General features: G+C 44.4%; 1 protein-coding gene across 5 annotated transcripts in view; it reads right to left on the bottom strand.

The window, feature by feature from the left end:
• Positions 1-23,737, bottom strand: part of DAZAP1 (DAZ associated protein 1) — an 827,692-nt gene that overhangs the window by 798,464 nt on the left and 5,491 nt on the right. For all 5 annotated transcript variants that reach the window (XM_044053999.1, XM_044054003.1, XM_044054000.1 and 2 more), the window contains exon 2: positions 6,661-6,768. In XM_044053999.1, coding sequence (XP_043909934.1) covers positions 6,661-6,768 — 108 coding nt within the window. The remainder of the gene's footprint in view (positions 1-6,660; positions 6,769-23,737) is intronic.

Below are 23,737 nucleotides of genomic sequence, written 5' to 3' on the forward strand. Positions count from 1 at the left end.
GTGGAAGTGGTGGTGGCTGGATCTGTGGCTGTACCTCGCTGGTTGTTAGCCTGCCACTGATGTCCCCTGTAGGCACCTCTGGATTGACCCCTGCCTCTTGAGCGTGTATTCCTGCCTCTCGGAGCTCTGGAGGTGTCTGGAAAGGACCAATTCTTGGAAGGCCAGTTCCTGCTAAACCTTGGAGGCTGGACCTGTAAGAAATCCTTGACTGTCTGGACAGATTTTGCTTTCTCTTCCACCTTCTTCAGCACCTGCTGTGCAGGGGAGCCAAACAAATTGATCTTATCCATGGGAGCATCTAGGAGTTTTGATTTAACATGGTCTGGTAAGGACTGCTCTTTTAACCATGCAAGTCTTCTGATCACTGTGCCAGTCATGGCTGATCTAAAGGAGGCCTCCAGTGCATCATAGCCACATTTTAAGGAATGATTACTGACCTGCTGAATGTTATGTACCATTTCCTGTACAGATTTTTTGTCTAATGGTTCATCCGAGGACAGTTTTTTAGTTAACTGGTCTAACATAAATTCCTGATACTGAATCATGTGGAATTGACAGTTCAAGGCCCTAGCTGAAAGAGTAGCAGAAGTGTAAACTTTTTTACCCCATCTCTCTAAGGCCCTAGATTCCCTTTCAGAGTGGAGGGGGTTTTTGGTAGAGGTAGCTGCTACAGCCTTGGGTCCCTGGGAGATAGTTTCGGGATCTGCAAAAGGGGCCTTATACAAATGATAATGTGTGTCCGGAACCCTGTAGTACCTATCGGTACTAGCAGGGGCCGGAGGAAGAGAATCAGGAGCAGTGCAAGCATCATTAAAAGCATCATCCACAACAGTAAGTACTGGAGGAATGGCTAAAGGCCTATGCTGTGGCAAATGCAAAAAGGTTCTAAGCCTTTTCCTAGAGTCTGAAAAATCCTGGCCCAGCCATTGAAATTGTTCCCTCATAGCATGCAAGGTTTCCCCAAAAGAAAATTCCTCAGGCGGAGAGGTAGAAGGAATGGACTCTTCTGCATCAGAGTCCTCATAAGGAGAAAAAGGGCCCTCTGGAGGGTTTGAATTATCTGATTCATCAGAGGATCCATCTGAAGAAACTGGCTCAGGGGGCTCTACTCTAGTCCTCTTCTCTGGAGGTGGGTGAGAGGCCCTGTCTGGATGTGGTTGGGATCCCCGGATCAAAGAAATGAGATCCTGTGCTAGACTAAGCATTTGTGAACTAGAGCTAGGCCTGTGAGAGGGGGTCTTAGCAGGCACAGTTTTGGTAGTTTTTGCTGCTTTAGCCCTGGCAAAGGCCTTAATCGACATGGATGCAGGAGGCCTAGCAGCTCCACGTGCAGGGGTAGAAATATCCAAAGGGATAGTAGCAGATAAATCCTGTGAACCTGTAAGAGCAGGTGGGATTTCAGTAGCAGTTTCAGTCAAGGTGGATGAGGCCTCGGTAAGTGGCAAGCTTTCGGCCGAAGGAAGAACTGTGGACTCTGTTTCAGCCGAAACAGAGACACTCGCGGTTGGCTTAACCGCGGTTTCGGCCAAAACCGCGGACCGCGAGTGTCGGTCCTTTTCCTTGCGCTTTTTAGGAATTTGCGTAGTCGGAGTATCCGACGGCATAATGTAAGCAAAAGCGGAGCCGAAAAACTCTTCAGCAAATTCCGACCGATGTCTAAGCGTCCGTCGGTTGAAAGAAGCACAGGCTAGACAAGCTGCTACGTCCTGGTCTGGGCCTAAGCAAGGTAAGCAGTAAGAGTGGAAATCTTTATGAGGTATTTGTTTCCCACAAGTTAAACAGTTATTCACTTTTTCTGACATCGGCTGAGGCAAGAAAGAGTCCCCAACGGGGTACTTAGCTTTTTAGAAGTCTTCGGTACTTGTAGTAGTAATCTCTGGTTCTGACCGACCGGCACTTGCGAACAGCTTCTGCTTCGGGCGCCACGCGGCAAGAAAGACTGAGGAAAATGGCATCGGCTGATGCCTTTATACCCGAAGAACTGCAGCTATGACGTCGGGTGAAGTGCCACACCAGCCGAGGCCAGACCCAGACTTTGGAATCCGGCCGACCGAAAGGCTGCCTGACGACAGGACAACCCATTTGTAAGGACTGCAGATGCATCCTTGAAGGACATCCACATTCTCTTCAGTCTTCTGATTTCTAGAGAAGGTCCTCTGGGAGGTTTAGAATTTGATCTGTATGGCAGATAGGGATTTGTCAGCCTGTTCTGGAAATAGTCTATCTTACTTTTGGAGCAATTAAAGTTAACCCATCATAAGGGGTATTGACGAAGGACGTACTGAAGTGGTCAGTGAAATCCCAAAATCTGCATCCAGGCATGCCTTCTGATGGAATTACCTGTGCCAACTGCTCGAGAAACTCTCCTCTGAGGCATTAACCTCCAAATTCTGAATCCCACCCAGTTTGGGTTTGTGAAAGGCAGATCATACCTCCTAAACCTGATCGACTTCTTTGAGGCAGTCACCAAAGCCATAGATGAGGGTAAGGTGGTTCACACAGCCTATCTTGACCTCGTCAAGGCTTTCAACACCATCCCCCATTCTGGAATTATAGCTAAACTCAATAAACTAGGCATAAATCCCTACTTCACAAGATGGGTTGCCAACTAGCTCACTGACAGAACCCAGACTCTAAAAGTTGCAGACTCCAAATCTGACCTCAAACCAGTGACAAGTGGAGTACCACAGGGTTCCGTCCTGGGACCTCTCCTGTTTGGTATCTACTTCTCTGAAGTACAGGCTAACACAGAAGGCCTCCGGCTAATGAAGTTCCCAGATGACTGCAAACTAGGAGCCATAGTCAAGTCCCCAAATGATGTGAACATCCTACAGAAGGGCCTCTCTGAGACAGATGCCTGGTGCCAGAGCCATGGCCTCAAGCTCAATGCCAAAAAGTGCAGTGTCATCCCCTTTGGTAAAAATTCTGTACCCATGAACTACCACATAGGCAGCAATCTACTTAACACCGAATGTGTGATGAGACCTTGGGACCCAGGTGGACAGTAGTCTCTCCTTTGATAGTCACATCGCCACAGTAGTCAGAAGTCCTTCTACGTGGCACACCTCATCATAAAAGGGTTCTCATCCAGGAAAAAAAAAAGGTCATCGTTCCCCTCTACTCGACACTCATTAGACCCATTATAGAGTACAACGCCCCCTTTTGGAATGTACCTCACAAGACATCTGCAGCAGCTGGAAAGACCACAGAAGTACCTCACAAAGAGGATTACTGGACTCAAACAAATGCCCTACACCGACAGTCTCAAAAAAACTCCAGCTTTACTCCGTAGCATATCGCCTACTCAGAGGTGATCTCTGCCTAACATATAAAGCTGTGTCAAACCCAGAGCTGTTGGACACGCTACACCTAAAGAAATCCCAAACCCTCCGAGCTACACACTCTAGGGACCTAAACCTTGTCACCACAATAAACGGGACATGCTGGAGGGATAGATTCCTATCCCAGAGACTTCCCGTACTCTGGAACAGGCTACCCATCTATGTCAAGCAAAGTTTTTCATTAGCACTCTTCAAGACAAATCTTGATGAGTGGATGGGAAATAGGAAATACACCCAGGGGATCACTTATGTGCCTCTGCTCGACAGTGGCACAGGAAAATAACTTTCTTGGGTGGCATAAGCCAAGGAACCTTGTTGGCTAGGCTTACGTAGGCCCTTGGGCTGATAGCCTAGTACCTACCTATGAACCTATTGGAGATAAAGTGCATAGATACATCAGACAGGGATTGTAAAGTAGCCATCTGAGAATAGAGTCTCTTAAGGTTCCTGGAAGAGAAGGGGGTACTTTCCTTGTCCAAATCCCTTTCAAAACAGGTGAAGTGCGCCAGATAGGAAAGTGTCCTCATCAAAAAAGTAGGAGGCATAGACTCTCTTCCCAAACTGGTTCAGAGTGTGAGATTCTATACTTGGTGAGTGGATAGAGCAGCTTTCTTCAATAAAATCCTTTGCAGCTTCTGCTACTACCATGCAATCAACTGCTGGACCCTTACTCTAGTGGGAACAGTGTTTAACAGCCACTAAAATTTTATCTGGCTTCTTGGGGATGGGTTCAACTGTATCAGGTTCCTTCCATGCCCAGGCGGAGACTAGGTCCACCATCACATCTTCAGGTGGTATCACTCAAGACGATGGGCCAGAGTCAAAAGTCTTTAGGAAAATAAACTCCGCAGGAGGTGGTGCTTGGGAAGACCAACCCTTTCAATCGAAGTTCAAGGATCTCTCTGAAGGAGACATCTTCAAGGGGGATCTGGGGGAACCTTCTCCCTCAAAATTAGAATATGTGGTGGGGAGTCTCAAGGGAATCCACTTGCATCCTTTTTCACTAGTGTTTTCTGGGAACAACTTCTGCGAGTTGCTTAGAAGACCCAAGCATATGTCCCACAAGGGAGAACAGAGTAAAGGCTCTCGAGAACTGTAGAGAGAACAAGAGCATGCTGAAGATCTAGGAGATTCTACGAAGGAAGGCTGGATCCGCCTGAGAGAGGAAAGCTCTATACCTGGTTTGACAGTATCATCTCAAATGCCCAATGCTAAATGTTTCTGGGAGACTTATCCTTCAGGTTTAAAGTCCTAGCAGGAAAGTTTGACCTTGCAAGCCATTTGGTTAGGATCAGAAGCAGTTGCTGGAGCAGAACTGTCAAGGACCAAAGCCGCCGCAGGCAGGAAAAAACACGAGAATCTTGGAATAGATCCCAACCTACCAGAGTCTACGCTAACGCTAAGCCAACCTTGAGAGAGAACTGACTGGAGTCAAGAAAACAAAGTCTGTACCGTGATGCAGATCTACACTGGGCTAGGGTCAGATTCAGGGACTCCAACCTGAGGGGGTCAGACCACAAAAGCAAACTACTACCTTGTGATGGGGAGAATTACCTCTATCACAGCATCATTCTGACCATGTCTGTTTTGGTGAGATCTCTGAAGGATCCGTTTTAAAGAAGGCAGATAAACTTATCTGCCCAAAAAGACACTCCAATCACCTGTAGCACTTTGGAACCAGTCAGCACTTAAAAGTAACAAACAAGAATCTTCTCTGCATGGGAATCATGGGTTGGGGAGGAGCACGAGCAATAGATCCAAAGATTTGAAACTGCCAAGTACATATCCTAGTGTCAGATCAGAGACCCATATGTAAACGAATGGACAGAAAAGACATCCAATCTTTTGGCAACTATTCCCCGACACAGGTACCTGGGGTGGGGGTGGCTCAAAAGGCTGCTGCACAAAACTGTCACCAACTTCCACAAGAAAGGATACTATAGTTGGATTTTGACAGTTGTTTAAGATGGTGGGTATGACACTGAGAAGCAGTTCACTGCAAAGGCAGGGACTGCCTCTTCACAATATACCCACCAGACCCAGGGGACAGTGAAAGCCAGCACAATACTACAGCTTTTGCACTTCTCTCTTGTTACAAGACAATGTAAATTAGACATAAAGCATACCTCTCAACCTCTTAAGTGCAAGAAATCTGGACAAAGCCGTAAGTGAAAGTGGGACAAAGATGCAAAAATACAGACAATTTTTAAATATTGTTCTTAAAAAGTTGACAGAACAGGTTTTGCATTAGTATGAAATTTCTGAAGGGCATGAATTCTGAAACTCAATTTTTTTTTCTAACATCAGTTTTCAATGATTTGCCACTAATTTACTAGAAAACCACAACTTTATGAAAAACTGGCCAAAAAAATGAGGCAAAAATTTGGACATGCTGCGAAAATCTGTACAGTTGAGAGGTACAAGGCTTGCCTCTTTTGAACATCGACTCACCTATCAAATGGGCACGTCAAATGTGTCCTAACTGCAGTGGCCTTTTGAGAGAACAAAACTACTGGGAATGTTAGGAAATACTAACTCGGTGCTCTCTAACTGCAGCAACAAGATAACTTAACCAGGACAGGTGACAAGACATGCCTAGAGTTGCAATCAAATGCTGTCTGAACATATGGTTTTGAAAAGAGAAGCACAATCAACTTTGAAATAAAACAAACACTTCAATTACTTTAGTACATTTTCAGATAAACTCCCTTATAAACAAGCCAGGAGCACTGAAACGGGTCTCATTATGTATGACTAATTTGGTTCAACGAAAAGTGCTCCAAACATAAAGGATAAACTCAGCCAATGCCAGCAAATCCAACCTTTTTACTTTAATTTTCAAACAGGGACCACTCAAACACTAAACAATTAAAAAAAAAAAAAAAGATTAAAATGGCTACTGACACTCTGAGGTATTCTGCTCTCCAGAGTGATGTGCAGCCAGCCAAAGGAGCTACTACTGCTATAAAGTTAAGTCATGAAGACTATCCAAAAGCAATGGATCAAATGGAAACGCATGACACAGAAAAACATGCTAAAGGAAATAATTTCTAGCTGAATACGAACAACAAAAACTTTATTGGCTCTACTGGTATCAACTTTAGGCCCCTTCTACAACAAAGGAAAGGAAAATATTAAGTTTATCTCAAGTACAAAGTTAGTAATAAGTACTTCGAGTTTCAGATGGATTCTTGCATATATATCTAGATGCATCAAACCTCAAGAAAAACTAAGACACCAAATTCTCCTAAAAATGGCTGTAGCTGAAGAGATCAAATGGCACTAAAATAGGTCTATGGGACAATTAGCAATTACTCACCAATCCAAACTTCTTAAAGTACTCCCGGAGCTCTGCTTCTCCACAGCTATGAGGAATCCCGCCAACAAAAACTTTATTGGCTCTACTGGTATCAACTTTAGGCCCCTTCTACAACAAAGGAAAGGAAAATATTAAGTTTATCTCAAGTACAAACTCCTAAAAAATTTTGTAACAAAACGGCAATACAAACGCAAATGAACAAAGTTTGCCACTGCAGTTTAAATATGCTTTGAGTGTACACAGTGTAAATTACAGGTGTTCATACTAAAACTGGCCTTTTGAAAATATTACGGAGAGACTAACGTCACGTTGATTTAAGCCACAAAAAAATATGAATTCCACAAGTCTAGGGCCTGCAACAAAACACCACATCCTGAATATTCAAGACAAAATGGGAACTGGCAAGCCATTTGCCGTAGACAGCAAAGGCTGAGAAGTTCTCCCGGGGAACAAACAATTTCTTAAAGTACAACAGACTCAGTTTTGCAATATCTGTGCCAAGTCATATTTTAGCAGTCTCTCTGGATTTAATGAGGAGACACACTAGTATCCATCTAATCATCCAAGGATGGTTTTCAACAAAAAGTTTGGACAGTTCCTAATATTCACTGGTAGTGTACTCTAAGCCATAACCACAGTGAAAAGAATCTTTACTTCTTCACAGCCCCATTAAATTCCAATTTAATACAATTTCTTAAATTAATGGTTGTCCCAAGTGTTTCAATATTCAGCATCTCTTAACTCATTAGGTAATGCTTTGTATGCAAGATGCAGTTTATCTCGCAGTCATTTATAATTTATAGAATACAAATTTAAGTCTGCTCTCACATGAAAGACTAGCAAGTCAGTACAATTTTTCAGTAGACTTTCTTTGAACACTCTAGAACAAGTAAATCTACCTTACAACGCTCAGAAAAAATAAAGAAGGCTATAGCTATAAGAAGGTTCTTCACCTTAGTAGGAGACTTTGATGTGCAACATGCCTATTAAACAGTGCAATTCTGTGCAGGGCCGTATTTAACATCATTAATCTTGAATTACATATTAGCAAAAGCCCTTTGCTTAAGTGATTAAGCAATAACCCATGCCTGGGTGTGGGTAATGCTGGATTTGCCCATGGTTGGTGTGGTTTGGTAATGAGGGCAAAGCCCGAGTGGTCAAACAAAGACAACCGTGGGTAAATCCATCATTACCCACACCCAGAAGTGGGTTATTGCTATTTTACAACATTTAAGAAAAAAAAAATACTTACTTTTCTTAAATAATGGCATTGTACAATGCCTCTGTGTTGCCCTTCCGCAGCTGTCTAGTATTCTGCGGCATTTCTGATGTACTGCGCATGCATATGCTTACGCAGTACATCAGAGCTGTGTGTGGAAGCAAAGAAGAAAGCAAGATCTCCATTGTTTTTTTAAAAAGTGTCTTGCTATGTTAAAGGAGTTTAACATGGAGAGATAGCTTTAAAAAGAGCAACAAACATTTTTCTTTCTCGGTTGCTTTTTTTAAAGCTGTCACACTGTTAAATTTAACATAGCGAGACAGCTTTAAAAAAAGCAACAGAGAAAATGGCTTTTTTTTTTTAAAGCTATCTCGCTATATTAAACCAGTTTAACATAGCGAGATTACAGCAACGGACCTCTTCCGTTCTCCGTTGCTGTAACAAAACAAAAAAAAAACGACATACTAATGGAAAAAATCCGGGTGACCGAACCTTTTTCCATTAGTATAATTCTGATTTACAACAGGCATACTTACCAATCAGCGTGCACGATTTTTGATTATTAATGGGGGATCACTGTATAATGACTTTTATTCACCTACAGAGATTCTATAATCTGATTTAGTACGACTAAAACAATGCCACTCAATCTAGTCTTCCATCCACTTTGCTAAATAAGACGCACATTTTTCAAATAAAGTACAATTATTTGTTATGTGGGCTCCAATTTTTAAAGTACTTGAATTCAGAAATCCAATAAGGACTGTTGGTAATAAAAATAACTACAGAGACAAAAAGTACCGGACCATTTTTAACTACTATGAAATATCCATAAATTTAACCATGGAATTAACTATTACCTTATGGGTAACACTACTGAATGCATTGGTCAAATTGATGTAAACATGCACCTTAACATCCAGATATTCTGTCTTAATAACCAGAACATAAAAATCAAGTTGGTCAAGGCTGATTTTCTGGTAAAACAAAGCTGATGCATAAAAAACTGACACCTAATTTACCATCATTTTCCAATTCACATTAAACATTTTTCAGATTTCTTCCCTAAAAGCAGAGTTAGGTTAAGAGGATGGTGCCTGTTAACTACTCCCTTTATATACACCGATAAAACTGTACCAAGTTTCCAAATATTAGGTATAATCATATTCCGTAGATACTCTTAAAACAAGATAACTGGAGATTAAGAACTCAAAAGTATAGTTTTGTACCTACCATAAATGTAGATGTTCGAGTGTAAACACTGCTGCAGTCATTACACTTGGGTTATCCTGCCGTCAGGCGGTTCCCCAGTCATCCTGAGTTCCAAAGTCTTGATCCGGCGTCGGTTGCTGTCACCTCCTCCCTGACGTCAGTGCGACAGCGGAATATAAGATGCAGCCAATGCCATTTTCTTCAGTTTTACTTGCCCCAGATGTCAGGTGCCCCCAAATAGGTAGGCAATTCAAATTGTTAGTAAAGTATACACAATAAAAGCAAACAACAATTTTCAGTTACCAGCAAATCCCTATAGCTAGTGAAGGGTAAAAGACACAGGTACGTACCAGCAAATAAGAGGGGAAGGAGGGAGGGAAAAGTACAGTTTTGTACCTACCATAAAATGTAGATGTCCGATAGGTATGCATCTGCAGTCATCACATATGGGTTGTCCTGCCTCAGGTAGCCCTTCGGTCGGCCGGATTCCAAAGTCTGGGTCCGGCGTCGGCTGATGTCGCCCTTTCCCCGACGTCAGAGTGCCTGGGGTATAAAAGCGTCAGCCAACGCCATCTTCCTCAGTTTTTCTTGCCCCAGATGCCCTCTAAGGAAGGCTAAATTTGGAGAAATGCAATAGATTCCAAACATGCACAGAAATAAATAAATATATAAATATATATATATATATATATATATATATATATATATATATATATAAACAAATGCACCATAATAGATAATCCCAGCTAGCTAGGAGAGAGAAAAGTACCCAAGAAATACCACAGAGGGGAAGGAGGGAGGGTAAACCTGACTGCAGATGCATACCTATCTGACATCTACATTTATGGTAGGTACAAAACTGTACTATGTCCTTCAAGGATGCATCTGCAGTCATCACATATGGGTAAAATACCATAGCCAATCTGGGGGTGGAGGATCTATGTAAAGGATGGTGTAGCTAAAATGCCCTCCAGGACTGCCGTAGCAAAGCCTGCTCTGGATCTGGAATATAAAGGTAAGTTGTAATGCTTGGAAAATGTATGCATGGAGCTCCATGTAGCAGCTTCTAAAATGTCCTTGGTAGCCACCCCTCTTAAGAAGGCTGTGGAGGTGGCTGTGGCTCTGGTCGAATGAGGTCTAATGTTAGCTGGCACAGTTTTTCCATGAAAGGAGTAACAAAAATGAATGCAATTCCCTATCCATTTTGAAATTGTCCGTTTTGAAATTGCTTTTCCTTGTGCACCAGCAGCATATGCTACAAACAGCTGGTCAATTTTTCTGTAACTTTTAGTTCTGTCCAAGTAGTAGCGCAACTGTCTGTGTATGTCCAGGGTGTGCAGAAGCTTTTCCCCTTTGTTTTGAGTATTTTGAAAGAAGGTAGGCAGGTGAATAGCTTGGTTTAATGAGACCCTGGATACCACCTTTGGCATAAATGAAGGATTGGTTCTCAATGAGACTCTGTCTTGATGAAAAATAAGAAATGGCTGTACTGCCATGAGGGCCTGTAACTCAGATACTCTTCTTGCTGAGGTTATGGCCAGAAGGAAGGCAGTCTTCCAAGACAGGAACTGTAGTTCTGCAGATGCTGCTGGTTCAAAGGGAGGCAGTGTTAGTTTTTCCAACACAAAGTTAAGGTCCCAAGTAGGCACTGGTGGTTTCCTTGGGGGATTGATGTTTTTAATTCCTCTTAGAAACTGTCTTAGGAGAGGATGAGAGAAGACAGGTGGATCAGTATTGTACTCTGCTGAAATTGCTAAAGCATGAATTTTAATGGAAGAAAGACAGGCCATTGTGGAGCATTTCTGCCAAGTATTCCAGGATATGTGCCATGTTCATAACTTTCGCATCTAGGCCCTTCGTGGTGCTCCAAGTGTGAAATCTTTTCCATTTTGCTGAGTATGCCTTTCTTGTGGAAGGCCTGCGAGCTTCCATGACGACTTCACTCTCTTGGATAGCTTATCCTGGGGATGAATCAAGGTATTTTCCAGGCTGTTAGTTGCAATGTTTTCAGGTTGGAATGCAGAGTTTCGTAATTGTGCTGTGTCATGAGAAGTGGCCATTGTGGAAGAGGCCATGGTTTTGCGCGTGACATGTTCTTTAGCAATGGGTACCAGTGCTGTCTTGGCCAGTCCGGAGCTATCAGAATCACTCTTGGCTGCTCTGTCCTGATCTTCAGTAAGACCTTGGTCATTAATGGAAGAGGTGGGAATGCATACACTGTTAGACTTCTCCAGCTGAAAGAGAGGGCGTCCACTTTCCATGCTTGTGGGTGGTATGTCCTTGAGCAGAATTTCTTCAGCTGATGATTGTGTGGGGAGGCAAAGAGGTCTATGTCCGGCCTCCCCCATGATTGTGTTATCTGAAGGAAGATGTCTGGGTGCAGCATATATTCGTGTGCATCCATGATGTTCCTGCTTAAGCGGTCCGCCAGTATATGGTCCTTTCCTGGCACAAACTGGGATTGCAGTTCTATATTGAGTGTCAAGGAAAGTTCCCATAGATTCATTGCCAGTCTGCAAAGAGGGTAGGAATGGGTGCCCCCTTGCTGTTTATGTACCACATAACTGTGGTGTTGTCTGTCCTTATTAGCAGGTGGCCTTGATGTAGAAATAGCTTGAAGGCCTCGATTGCATGTATCACTGCCAGCATTTCCTTTTGGTTTATGTGCATGCGTAGCTCTTTTTGTGACCATAGTCCTTGAATGGACCTTCCCTCCACGTGCGCTCCCCATCCGTGGTCTGAAGCGTCCATTGTAATGGTTTGGCTGGCTATTTGTTTGCTGAAGGGCAGACCCCTGTTTGACTGGCTTGCTTGAGCCCACCACAGAAATTCCCTTTGAAGGCATGGGATGAGTGGTATCAAAGTTTCCAAGCTGTGACTGTGCTGAGTCCATAAACTTCTTAGGTACCATTGTAGTTTCCTCATATGTAGCCTTGCTTGTGGAATCAGAAGAATGCAAGAAGCCATGTAACCCAGGGCCTGCAGGATTTTCCTTGCAGTCAGCTGAGTTTGTCTTGACAGATTTTTGAAGTAATCCGGTAGTTGACTGTTTTCCTTCTGTGAGGAAAGCCATTTGGGTGGTTGTGTCTAGATTCGCACACAGAAAAGTTATTCTTTGGGATGGAACAAGTCTTGACTTGTGAATGTTGACTGTATATCCCAAGGCCTGAAGTAGGTGGATGGCATAATCCAAGTGTTTTACCAAAATTTGCTGGCTGTCCGCTTGTATAAGGCAGTCGTCCAGATATGGGTATATTTGCATCCCCTGAAGTCTGCAGTGTGCAATTACTGATGCCAGGCATTTCGTGAATACTCTGGGCGCAGTAGATAAGCTAAAGGGCAATGCTGAGAATTGATAATGCTCTGAACCTGCAAGAAATCTGAGGTGTCTTCTGCAACTTTGCCTGACAGGGACATGCAGGCATGCCTCCTTGAGGTCCAGAGTTACCAGCCAAGACCCCTTGCCCAGCATGGGAAGGAGTTGCTGTAGAGTCAGCATTTTGAATTTTGGCACAATGAGATAAGTATTCAGTGCGGACAAGTCGAGAATAGGCCTCCATTGCTTTTCTTTTCTTGGAACAAGGAATAGTCTGGAATAAAATCCTTGGCCTTGTTCTGAGAGAGGAACCTTTTCTATAGCTTTCATTTGCATTAAGTTGGAGATTTGTTTCAAAGCCTCTGCCCTTTGATTTGGTGGCAGGTCTGGCATGCCTTTTCTTTTTGGTAATGTGTGGAAATGGAACCTGTATCCTTTTGTCTATTATTTGTAGTGTCCATTTGTCCCTTGTAATACTGCGCCAATTTTCTGAGAATAAGGAAAGCTTTCCGCCCAAAGGTGCTTCCAATTGAGCCCTGGTTGGTGGTGTCAAAGTAAAGTCATTGAGTCTGTCCTTGTGCAGCAGTTGTAGGCCCTGCACTACCTCTCTGGTTGGGAGGCTGCCATTGACGTCCTCTGTAGGAGCCTCTAGCTTGCACTCTACCTCTGGCACGCCTGTTCTTGCCTCTCTGAAATCTCTCTGTCTGGAAAGGACCAATTCTTGGAAGGCCAATTTCTGCTGAATCTTGGTGGGTGGACTTGCAGAAAATCTTTGACTGTTTGTACAGATTTTGCCTTTTCTTCAAATTTCTTTAAGACCTCCTGAGCAGTGGAGCCAAATAACTTTTGCTTTTCCAGTGGAGCATCCAGTAGCTTTGCTTTAACATGGCCTGGCAGAGATTGCTCCTTCAGCCAAGCATGCCTACGTATGACTGCACCTGTCATAGCCGACCTACATGAAGCTTCCAATGCATCATAACCACATTGCAAGAAATGGTTGCTAGCCTGTTGAGAGTTATGTACCAGATCCTTAAGTGATTTGCGATTTAGGGGTTCAGGTGAAGACAGTTTTTTATGCAATGCATCTAACAAATGCTCTTGGTACTGTATCATATGAAATTGACAATTTAAAGCCCTCATAGAAAGGGTAGCAGAAGTATACACTTTTTACCCCATCGCTCTAAAGCCCTGGACTCCCTTTCAGAGGGGAGTGGATTTTTTATAGTGGCAGCTGCAACCCCTTTAGGGCCCTGGGAAATAGTTTCTGGATCAGCAGAGTGGGCCTTGTAAAGAAAAAGATGAGATTCCAGGACCCTGTAGTACCTATCGGGTTTGGCAGCAGCCAGAGGGAGAGTATCAGGGGTTGTGCTAGACTCAGAGTACACATCATCAATGACATTCAAAACAGGGGGAATAGCCAAAGGTCTATGCTGAGGCAAATGCAAGAAGGTCCTTAATCTCTTTCTGGAATCAGAGAATTCCTGGTCCTGCCATTGGAAATGCTCTCTCATAGTGTGCAGAGTTTCCCCAAATGACAGCTCTTCAGGAGGGGAGGCCGAAGGGATAGATTCCTCTGCATCAGAATCCTTGTAGGCCGAAAAAGCCTCCTCCTGGTAGTCCGAGAGAGTAGAGCCATCAGAGGCCTCATCTGAGGAATGGGGATCAGAGGGCTCAACCCTGGGCCTTTTTTCTGTAGGAGGTTGAGAGCCCCTGTCCGGATGAGGCTGTGAGCCCCTAATTAATGAAATAAGGTCCTCTGCTAGACTAAGGATCTGAGAACCTGTAGTGGGTCCCTGAGGGATAACCCTGGGAGGCAAAGATTTTGAGTGTTTAGCAGCTTTAGCCCTAGAGAATGCCTTAATGGACATGGATGCAGGAGGCCTGGCTGCACCACGTGCTGGTGTAGTTTTGTCTAGAGGAATGGTGATGGAAGGTTCCAGGACACCAGTTTCTAATGGAGATTCAATAACCAATACAGAAGGAGCCTCCGGGGCCGAGGTTGTCGGTTGTACGGTTTCGGTGGTCGGAAGTACAAAGGACTCTGTTTCAGCAGAGACACTCACGGTAGGCCTGGCCGTGGTTTCAGCCGAAACCGCAGCCCGTGTGTGTCGGTCCTTGTCCTTCCGTTTCTTTGTTAAATGTGAGGTCGGAGTCTCCGACGGCATATTGTAAGCAAAACTAGCCCCAAATAATTCCTCTGCAAACTCCGCCCGTCTAAGAGTGCGTCGGCTGAAGGAAGCACAGGCTGAGACGTCGTGGTCTGGGCCTAGGCAGGGGAGGCAGTAAGAGTGGAAATCCTTATGAGGTATTTGTTTCCCACAAGTTAAGCAATTATTAATTTTATCTGACATCGGCTGAGGCAAGAAAGAGTCCCCAACGGGGTACTTAGCTTTTGAAGTCTTCGGTTTAGCTGAATTACAGGAGCTGGCCGACCGGCACTTGCGAACTGCTTCTGCTTCATGCACCACGCGGCAAGAAAGACTGAGGAAGATGGCGTAGGCTGACGCTTTTATACCCCAGGCGCTCTTGACGTCAGGGAAAGGGCGACATCAGCCGACGCCGGACCCAGACTTTGGAATCCGGCCGACCGAAGGGCTGCCTGAGGCAGGACAACCCGATCGAAGGGCTGCCTGAGGCAGGACAACCCATATGTGATGACTGCAGATGCATCCTTGAAGGACATCAGGGATATATAAACTATTTTACATATCATGAAGACGAATAGTTAAAGACAGCTGGGTGCAGAGAATCCAGAATTTAAAAAGTGCCCAATCTTGCTGTACACACTGATGCCAGGACATGAAAAAAATGTCAATGCAGAATTCAAGACAAACATTCCTACAGTAATGCTGGGCCAGACTCAGGGGGAAGAAGACCAAGCTGGGAGTACCCCATAAAAACTTACAGGCCAAAAAACAGCACTAGAGAGGACACAGTGGACTACCGAAGTCAAGATATTATGTACTCTTACTATTATGCAAGAATTAAATTTTACACCAACAGGAATTCTGCTACAATGGTTAAATCATACAAACCAACTAAATAAAAGATATGAATAGGAGTAATACCCTCACCCCACTTCATCCCACCACTTTTAAATCACAACCTGAGGACAGGTATAACCTCGGGAAAGTCCCCAAAGGGCACAAGACCTTCAAACAGTAACTGGGTAATGGGGGCGCAAGAGCTCGACTTTCACATAAACATCCTACCATCTTTTATTTATGATTAGCCCACTAATTCAACAAGTAATGAAGCCTATTATTCAAAGGCAGACCTGCAGCATCATAATTTCTACTTTGTTGCCAAAAGGTTACTGCAAGACCAAGGTCTCAGAACAGTAGACTGAAAGCAGTCCCAGTTACTTTAAGTACCTGCCCATTTGTTTTTCAGATCACTTTTAATCCCTGCTGCAAAGAGCAATAGCCCTGCAAATCAGTGCCCATGAAGGCTGTTTTTACAACAGCCACACAACCATAAAGATGGCAAAGTAAAAGCTAGAAATATTAACAGTACACCAATGCCTCCTATCCTGCTCATAAAAAAGTTACTACTGCAGACAAAAAGGAAAAGCACAACGCCAACTGGTAAAAGCTATGTATTCCAACATACAAAATCTAAGAGATTTGTGACTTGCATTAAACTTTAAAAGTCTGATGTGACTTGTTGCAACACAAGGTAGCTAGAGAAAAAGCCAAAACATATAAGGGGCTTTTGCAAGGAACTACAGAGGTCATACCCCAGTGGACAATTCTGCACCATTAGGTCACAGAAGATAACCTGCAGATTATCCTTCAGGGCAGGGTCTGTGCCAGAACCCTGCAAGATTTACAGAAATGTCTTCTGGGTATGACACTACCCTGCAGTACAGAGACCAGACAAAGCTTAAAGGATGGCACCAGCTGCAGAAAGTTAACCAATGACAGAAAACAGCTCTTTGAAAGCCACTAGAATCAGTGTAAATAAAGGCAAACAAAGTTATCCCACAGGCACACCAAGTGCCTAAGCTAATGCATGGATGATCCATGGCCAGAGCTAGCTTTCAACCAGAGGTTGGATATGTAGAAGTAACAGCAGTATCAGCTGCATTCCTTTCCAACATGTTTGGGACCATAAATCCCCAAAATGCTCCTCAAGCACCTCATCAGTAACTGAGGCACCCTGCTTGAAAGAAACTATGACAAGAGCTGAATGAGTCTTGTAGTAGGAGAGCATAGCTGGTCTCAAAAGCAGAAAGGATTAAGAAACAGAGAAAACGGAGAAAAAATAGTTTAAGAAGATAAGTTTTCCTCTTCTTACTGGCTTGCACAATTTTTTTTCCCTATCAAATTAAGGTCCCTCTCTGACAGTCTCACTTATGCAGACTAGACCTAACAAGAGGGATCATCTTCCTCAAGACAAACTACACAAAAGGGAAATGTGTTCACAATGAAAACCAGTATCTTACAAAGGGATAGCAACCTATTTCAAAGTTCATAACTTAAAAAAAACTTAGGGAAAATACACCAAGTTAAACAACTAGCATTTAAACTCTTGCTTGGTCACTGTGATAAAGGATAAACACTAGAGAAGTCCATGAAGCACTACCTAGGAATAGTAACAGAAAGTATGAATAAGTAGCCATACTGTTTAAGAGATACTCCTGGGAGTTTCAGAAAGCAAGGCATCCTGAAGATCTCACTATACTTCTGCTCTCATTTTAAGCTTCTATTATACAACTAAAAGTGTAAAGCCAATTTAAAAATGTTCAACACCAAGTTTCCCCATCAACAAAACCATAAAAGAACAAAAAGGGGGGAGCAATAGTTTGTCCACAGCTTTAACTACAGAAGACATTCATTAATTCATTCATTGCAAAGCCAAAATTAAATGCTCCCTCCAACCTGGTCTCACAGCTACAAAACACAACTTTGGATTACATCAGTTCATTAATCTGAAAACAAAATCAACTCCATGCCAGAGACATCTGAAAGTATATCTACTTTCACTGTGACAATTTCAGAGGGTTTGCACCTACTTGTTTAGGAGTCAACACTAGCAGCTTTTCTTTTCATCAGGCCCTTAAGACAAACCCAGAACACACACCTCCTCCACTTTACAGTACCTTAACATTAGCACCATAGAGTTGCAGTCTAACTGAATGGTTTCTCAAAAATCTTCAACAGGGCAGCTGGTTATTTAGTTACAATCTGTATAAATCTAAAGCTGCTCCAGTGGCACAGAAAGATAAAGCTCTGACTATATAGCCCAAGCAACAGATGGACAGGGAGGGCACTTGTCAATGGTGTTTCAAAGAGGAGTTGCCCTCTGATATAGTTATGTATAGGGGAGAGAGAAAAGGGAGTAGGTAGTGCATGAAAAAAAAAAAACACAACCTGGGCACCAGCAGAGACTGCAGATCTCAAAGATGTCCTGCAACCAGACCAGCAATGCTGGTGTAGTCCAGGGAGCGGAAGAATAACTGGTAGACCTGATGTGGACACAGGGCACCAGGAACCGGAGTGGTAGAATGAGATTCGGGGGGGGGGGGGGTCACACATTTTAACAACCTTATAACCTGTTGTCAACCCCCCCCCCCCCCCCAAGTCAAGCAACATGAAATTCTGAAGAAAGGTCATCCACCAGGTCATGGCCAAGCTGTTCTAGTAGTATACCACACAAAAGTGGGCATTCATCTTGTCACAGAGTTTCCACTTGGAGAATGATCTCAGCTAAGTTATTTTGCTCAGGTTAAAACAGGCTTGTAGCCTTAGTCAATGCATCACTGCTCAATCAGTAATACAATGGAATACAATTTATCCCATCGCAAAGGGTTTTGCGAAGATCTTTGTGAACACCAAATCCAAAAATTCTCACAGCTTTACCTAGTTTCTTCCTAACAAAGATGATATGAACTGCACAAAAGTGAACATATGAAGGTTGAGCCCCAAACGTGGCAAAATTAAAACCCATTTCTTACAGCATACTATCTAAAGTTCTGGGCTCCTTGAGCATCAAAAAGATGGCAAAATGCTGTGGTCTCTGGGACCTATGTTCAACTGAAGAATTAATGTTGGATTCGGCAAACTTTACCAAGGAAACCTTATATCATGTGACGTCTCAGACAAACTGCCTTTTCACAGATCACTCCAAAAAAATAAGCCCGTCCTTCTGAGGAAGCATAGATAAAAAGCCACTCTCAGATGTTCCTCCTAACTATGACCGTGTGTAAAAAGAAGTCACAACAGACATTAATAGGAGTTAGACCCATTACCCTTGTCTGTGTTGCTAAATCCTCTGAACCCTCATAAGACCCTGGGAGTAATGGAATGCCATGGATCCCACTGGTCTAAACTTCACAGGAACAAGCAGGGCACATTAGTGCTATGCAAGACAGATTGGGTACATGCTGTAAGATGGCACAATATGAGCTTTGGTTCAAACACCTTAAAGGTGTGCTCCTCCACATCAATAGAAGCTCTCAAATGGGTGAACATCTGCTTTGATGTCAGATACAAATCCTACCTTGATAGGACAATACTGATTTGCTCCAATATGGGCCTGGCAGTTCTCATAAGCCTAGGGGCGCACCCAGTCTCCCATTAAATCTTTAACCCATAAAGAAAACAAAAAAAACAAGTAATCTCTGTGGTATCCCCGAAGTCTCAAAACAACCCACTAAAGTGTAGTGGGTCTAAAAACAAAACAGTGTAAGAAACTTCTCTGTGTGGAAGATTTTCAGTCCGTCTATTTCTAGTTAATCACTGTATATTAATCAGATCAGACAATAGTAGTAGAAGTAGCGAACGTAAACTCAAGTCAAAAAGTAATAATAGAAAATATATATAATTCTACAGCATTACTAAGTATTCGAAAGTAATCCAAGCAAGGCAGGCAGTCTGTTTCCAGTCAAAAATCCTTTATTAAGTACACAGACAAGCGATCCAAGTAAAACAAAAATAGAGTAATAATTTCCTCACAAGCTTTCTAAATATATATATATGCTTTTTATCAGGCATGGGAGTGGTTTATTGTGCTGTAAAACAAAGTGTTATTGGTACACATGTTAAATTCACATCCCTTACCCCATCAGTGTGACATTTCAGCTGGTCCTGTCCTACCTAGTAGCTGTCATAATAATATATAGCCCTAATGTACTTCAATGGTACATCTTATTTAATCAAATTAAGTCTGTGATTTTATACAAGGCAATATACTACATGGCTGGAAATATCAACCTTAGTTCATTTTGCGAGCGAAAATTATATATAAATATATACATATACATTTTGCATGTAAAAATCAGTTTCTATTTTCATAACCTATTGTTAACAAAGATCGCTTTCGTCCTTCTAGACTTCTTCAGGTCTGTGTACAAGAACCCTAAAAACCTATATAATTGTATAATTAGTTAGTATTGTTATTACCATCATTTTGAATAAAGTGGAAAAAAGAGAACCAGAAAAAAGTAAAAAAAATATATGTATGATGATGGAAATTAGAAGTTATGTACTTACCATAACGTTCCATCTGAGTAGGTGGATTCATTTGTCTGCAACCTGTGGGTTATGGATCCGATATCGGATCTGAACCGGCATGGTTTATCCAGCTATGGATCTGAGCTCTTAGCTCCTCCCCTCACCCATAATGTCCTGCTCTCCCTACATGACCTCACATAGAGTTTGCCCTGAATCAAAATACCCTAGAAATGGGTAACACATAATATGCAGGAAACTGACAAGTCCATGGGGATAGGAGGGCGGGATGGTTGCAGACAAATGAATCCACCTACTCAGATGGAACGTTATGTTAAGTACATAACTTCTAAATCTGAAGTAGGAGATTCATTTGTCTGCAACCTGTGGGACAGAGTCCCCAGCTACCTGAATCTTGGGCGGCTGTCATGGAAGGATATTCCGGAGCACCGCGGAGCCAAAGGATGCTCTACCTCTAGATGTGATATCCAGCTTGTAATGAGAAATAAAGGTATGAGATGAAGCCCAAGTGGCTGCTGAACAAATGTCATCCAGAGGAATCCTAGCTTTAAAGGCCGCTGAGGTAGAAACTGACCGGGTGGAATGGGCATGGACTCCTTCCGGTGCGGGCCTCCCAGAAACTTGGTAAGCTAAAAGAATACATTGCGAAATCCAAAGTGACAAGGAGACTTTGGAAATTGGCTTACCCAGATTGAATTTGGCAAAGGAAATGAACAACTGGTCGGATTGCCTATGACCAGCTGTCCTGTTAAGATAAAAATGCAGCTGCCTGTGAACATCCAAGGAATGCAGCTTGTATTCACCCTTGTTCTGATATTTAGGAAAGAAAACAGGGAGGTTAATGGACTGATTAATGTTTGCTTCTGAAGCTACCTTAGGAAGAAAGGAGGGATTGGTCCTGAGGTATACGCGGTCCGGATGGAAGACCAAGTAAGGAGGCTTCATGGATAAGGCTTGAAGTTCCAAAACTCTTTTGGCCGAAGTAATGGCTACTAAAAAAGCAGTCTTGAGGGATAAGAATTTAAGATCTACTGTGGCCGCAGGCTCGAAGGGGGGAGCGGTCAAGGCCTGAAGAACCAAAGAAAGATCCCATGGTGGAACCGCCTGCTTGACAGGGGGTCTAAGGAGTAAGGTGCCTTTTAGGAATATTTTACATAATTTGGCGGACATAAGTGGCCCAGAGTCATGACCAACATGATAGTGAGAAATGGCCGCAAGCTGCACTTTGACAGTGGAACTACTGGCACCATCATTAAAAAGAGTGGTTAGAAAGTCTAGCACCAGAGGAAGGGGAACCGTGAAGGGATCTAGACCTTGCCGCTCCGCCCAAATGGAGAATCGTTTCCATTTACTGCGGTAAACTTTTCTGGTAGATGGTTTATGAGCCGCTACCAGGATGGCTTTAACGGGGGACGAGATACCGGGAGTCCTAATTAGGAGTGGAACTGGAGCAGCCAAGCAGTTAGCTTCAGGTTGTCCAGATTCGGAGTGGGTAGGTTCGATGGGTGTGAAATCAGATCCGGAATGGGATCTAGAATCCAAGGTGGATTCACCGAGTGAGACCTTAGGTAAGGGAACCAGATCTGTCGAGGCCAGAATGGGGCAATGAGGATCAATCTGCACCCCAACCGAGAGGCTTTCTGAAGAACTTGGAGCATCAGAGGCAAAGGGGGGTAAGCGTAAAGAAGACTGGGAGGCCAAGCATGCACCACAGCGTCTCTCGGGGAATCCCCTGGAGGAGGGATTAGAGCGAAAAAACTGTCGCACTTGGTGTTTAAGGGAGACGCAAAGAGATCACAACAAGGAGTTCCCCACCGTGCGAAGATACGTTTCGCTACTTGAGCATTGAGAGATCACTCGTACGGGGAGAGAATGGTGCGACTGAGCTTGTCCGCAAAGATGTTGGACCGACCCGGAATATGCGTTGCGATGAGAAAGCAGTTGGTGGAGATCGCCCATTCCCACACTCTCATGGCTTCTCGACATAAAGGGTAAGACCCGGTTCCCCCCTGTTTGTTGATGTACCAGACCACCGACATGTTGTCTGATTGAATCACAATTGTTCCCAGGGGAAGAAAGGCCTGAAGTGCTCGCAACGCCAAGAGCACTGCTTTCATCTCTAGAACATTGATATGCAGGGAGGTCACTGAGTCGTTCCACGTGCCTTGGACCGTCCGGCCTGCAAAATGCCTCCCCCACCCGAGGCGGGAGGCGTCCGTGGTCACCGTGGCGAGAGGGGGAGAAGCACAAAAGGGGCGGCCTCCGTGGAGATCCTGTGAATGGAGCCACCACAAGAGAGACCGCTTGCAAGCCTTGCTGATCGCAATGGGACGATGCAGAGGTAGAGCAAGGTAAGACCACTGAACTTGAAGTGTCCACTGAAGGACCCGCATGTTGAACCTGGCGAGTGGAAGAAGAGATATCGCTGCTGCCATGGACCCTAAAGCCCTCAGAACCAATTCCGCCGGAACTGAGCTGGAGTGGAGGATGGCCCGCACCTGGAGTCGTAGATTCCGAACTCTGTCTGTGAGAAAGGCTCTTAACTCCCTCGTGTCTAACCTGGCACCTATAAAAACTATCAACTGAGTAGGGGGCCAGGTTGGATTTTGCTACGTTTATCGTGATGCTCAGGCAGGGAGCTAGATGAAGAAAGGAGTCTCGCGCCAAGGATAGTAGATGCCTTGTTGGGGCGGTAAGAAGCCAGGCGTCCAGGTACGGAAAGACCTGCACCCCCTGAAGCCTCAGGGGGCCGCAACCACTGCTAATACTTTGGTGAACACCCTGGGGGCTGTGGTTAGACCAAAGGGAAGGACCCTGAACTGGTAGTGACTGGCTCCCAGCTGGAAGCGAAGAAACCTCCTGGAACGCCTGTCCATCAGTATGTGGTAGTACGCATCCTTGAGGTCTATAGAGCACATCCAGTGATTCTCTCCCAGAAGGGGGAGGATGGATTGCAAGGTGACCATCCGGAACTTCTCCTTGGGAACTGCCAGGTTTAACAGACACAGGTCTAAAATTGGTCTTTGGTCCCCGTCTTTTTTGGCACTAAAAAGAACCTGGAGTAGAACCCTGATCCGATCTGGTCTGGGGGGACGGGCTGGATGGCTCTTTTCCAGCAGATGGCCAATTTCTGCTGAAGCGGCCTCCCACTGACCGGGTGGAACGTCGGGGTGGGATTTCAGTTTTGGAATGTGATGAAAGGGGATCTTGTATCCTCTGGATATAATGCGGAGGACCCAGCGGTCTGATGTTATGGACTCCCATGCCGCTAGGTGCTCCGAAAAATGTCCCCCGACTGCCTCCAGAGTGGAGCAGTCGGGCAACCCCTCAGGGCTGCTGCGCGGGCCGTTCAGAGAAAGGTTCTCTGGACCCAAAATTCCTGGGAGCCCCTCTGCCCCTGGGGCGGCGTCCTCCCTGTCCTCCTCTGCCACGGAAGGACTGGTTGTCCGGAGCGGGTTGGGATTGCTGCGACTTCCAGAACCACATCTTCTTCTGGCCCTTTTGGTTCCTAGAGTAGGACCTCTGGGGCACAGAGAAGCGGATTCCGACGGCAGACAGCGTCTTCCCATCCTTTTTGCTCTGGGCCAAGGTGTCGCGAACCGTTTTGCCAAAAAAGGCAGAACCATCCAAGGGGGCGTTCGCGAAGGACGCCTTGAAGGGCTCCGTGAAATCGCAATGGCAGAGCCAGGCCTGGCATCTAGTGACTAGGCCTATTCCTACAGCTCTAGCGGCTCCCTCAGTAGCATGGGACAGCAACCGCATAGAGGTATTAGTCACTGACCGAAGAGTGGCCATACGGGTGGAGTGCAAAAGTTTGTCCTCCTCCGACATGGACTCTGGGGGGATGCAGCGTAT

The sequence above is a fragment of the Protopterus annectens genome, chromosome 13.part0 (assembly GCF_019279795.1).
Source record: "Protopterus annectens isolate FY-2018-M chromosome 13.part0, PAN1.0, whole genome shotgun sequence".
NCBI lineage: Eukaryota > Metazoa > Chordata > Ceratodontiformes > Protopteridae > Protopterus > Protopterus annectens.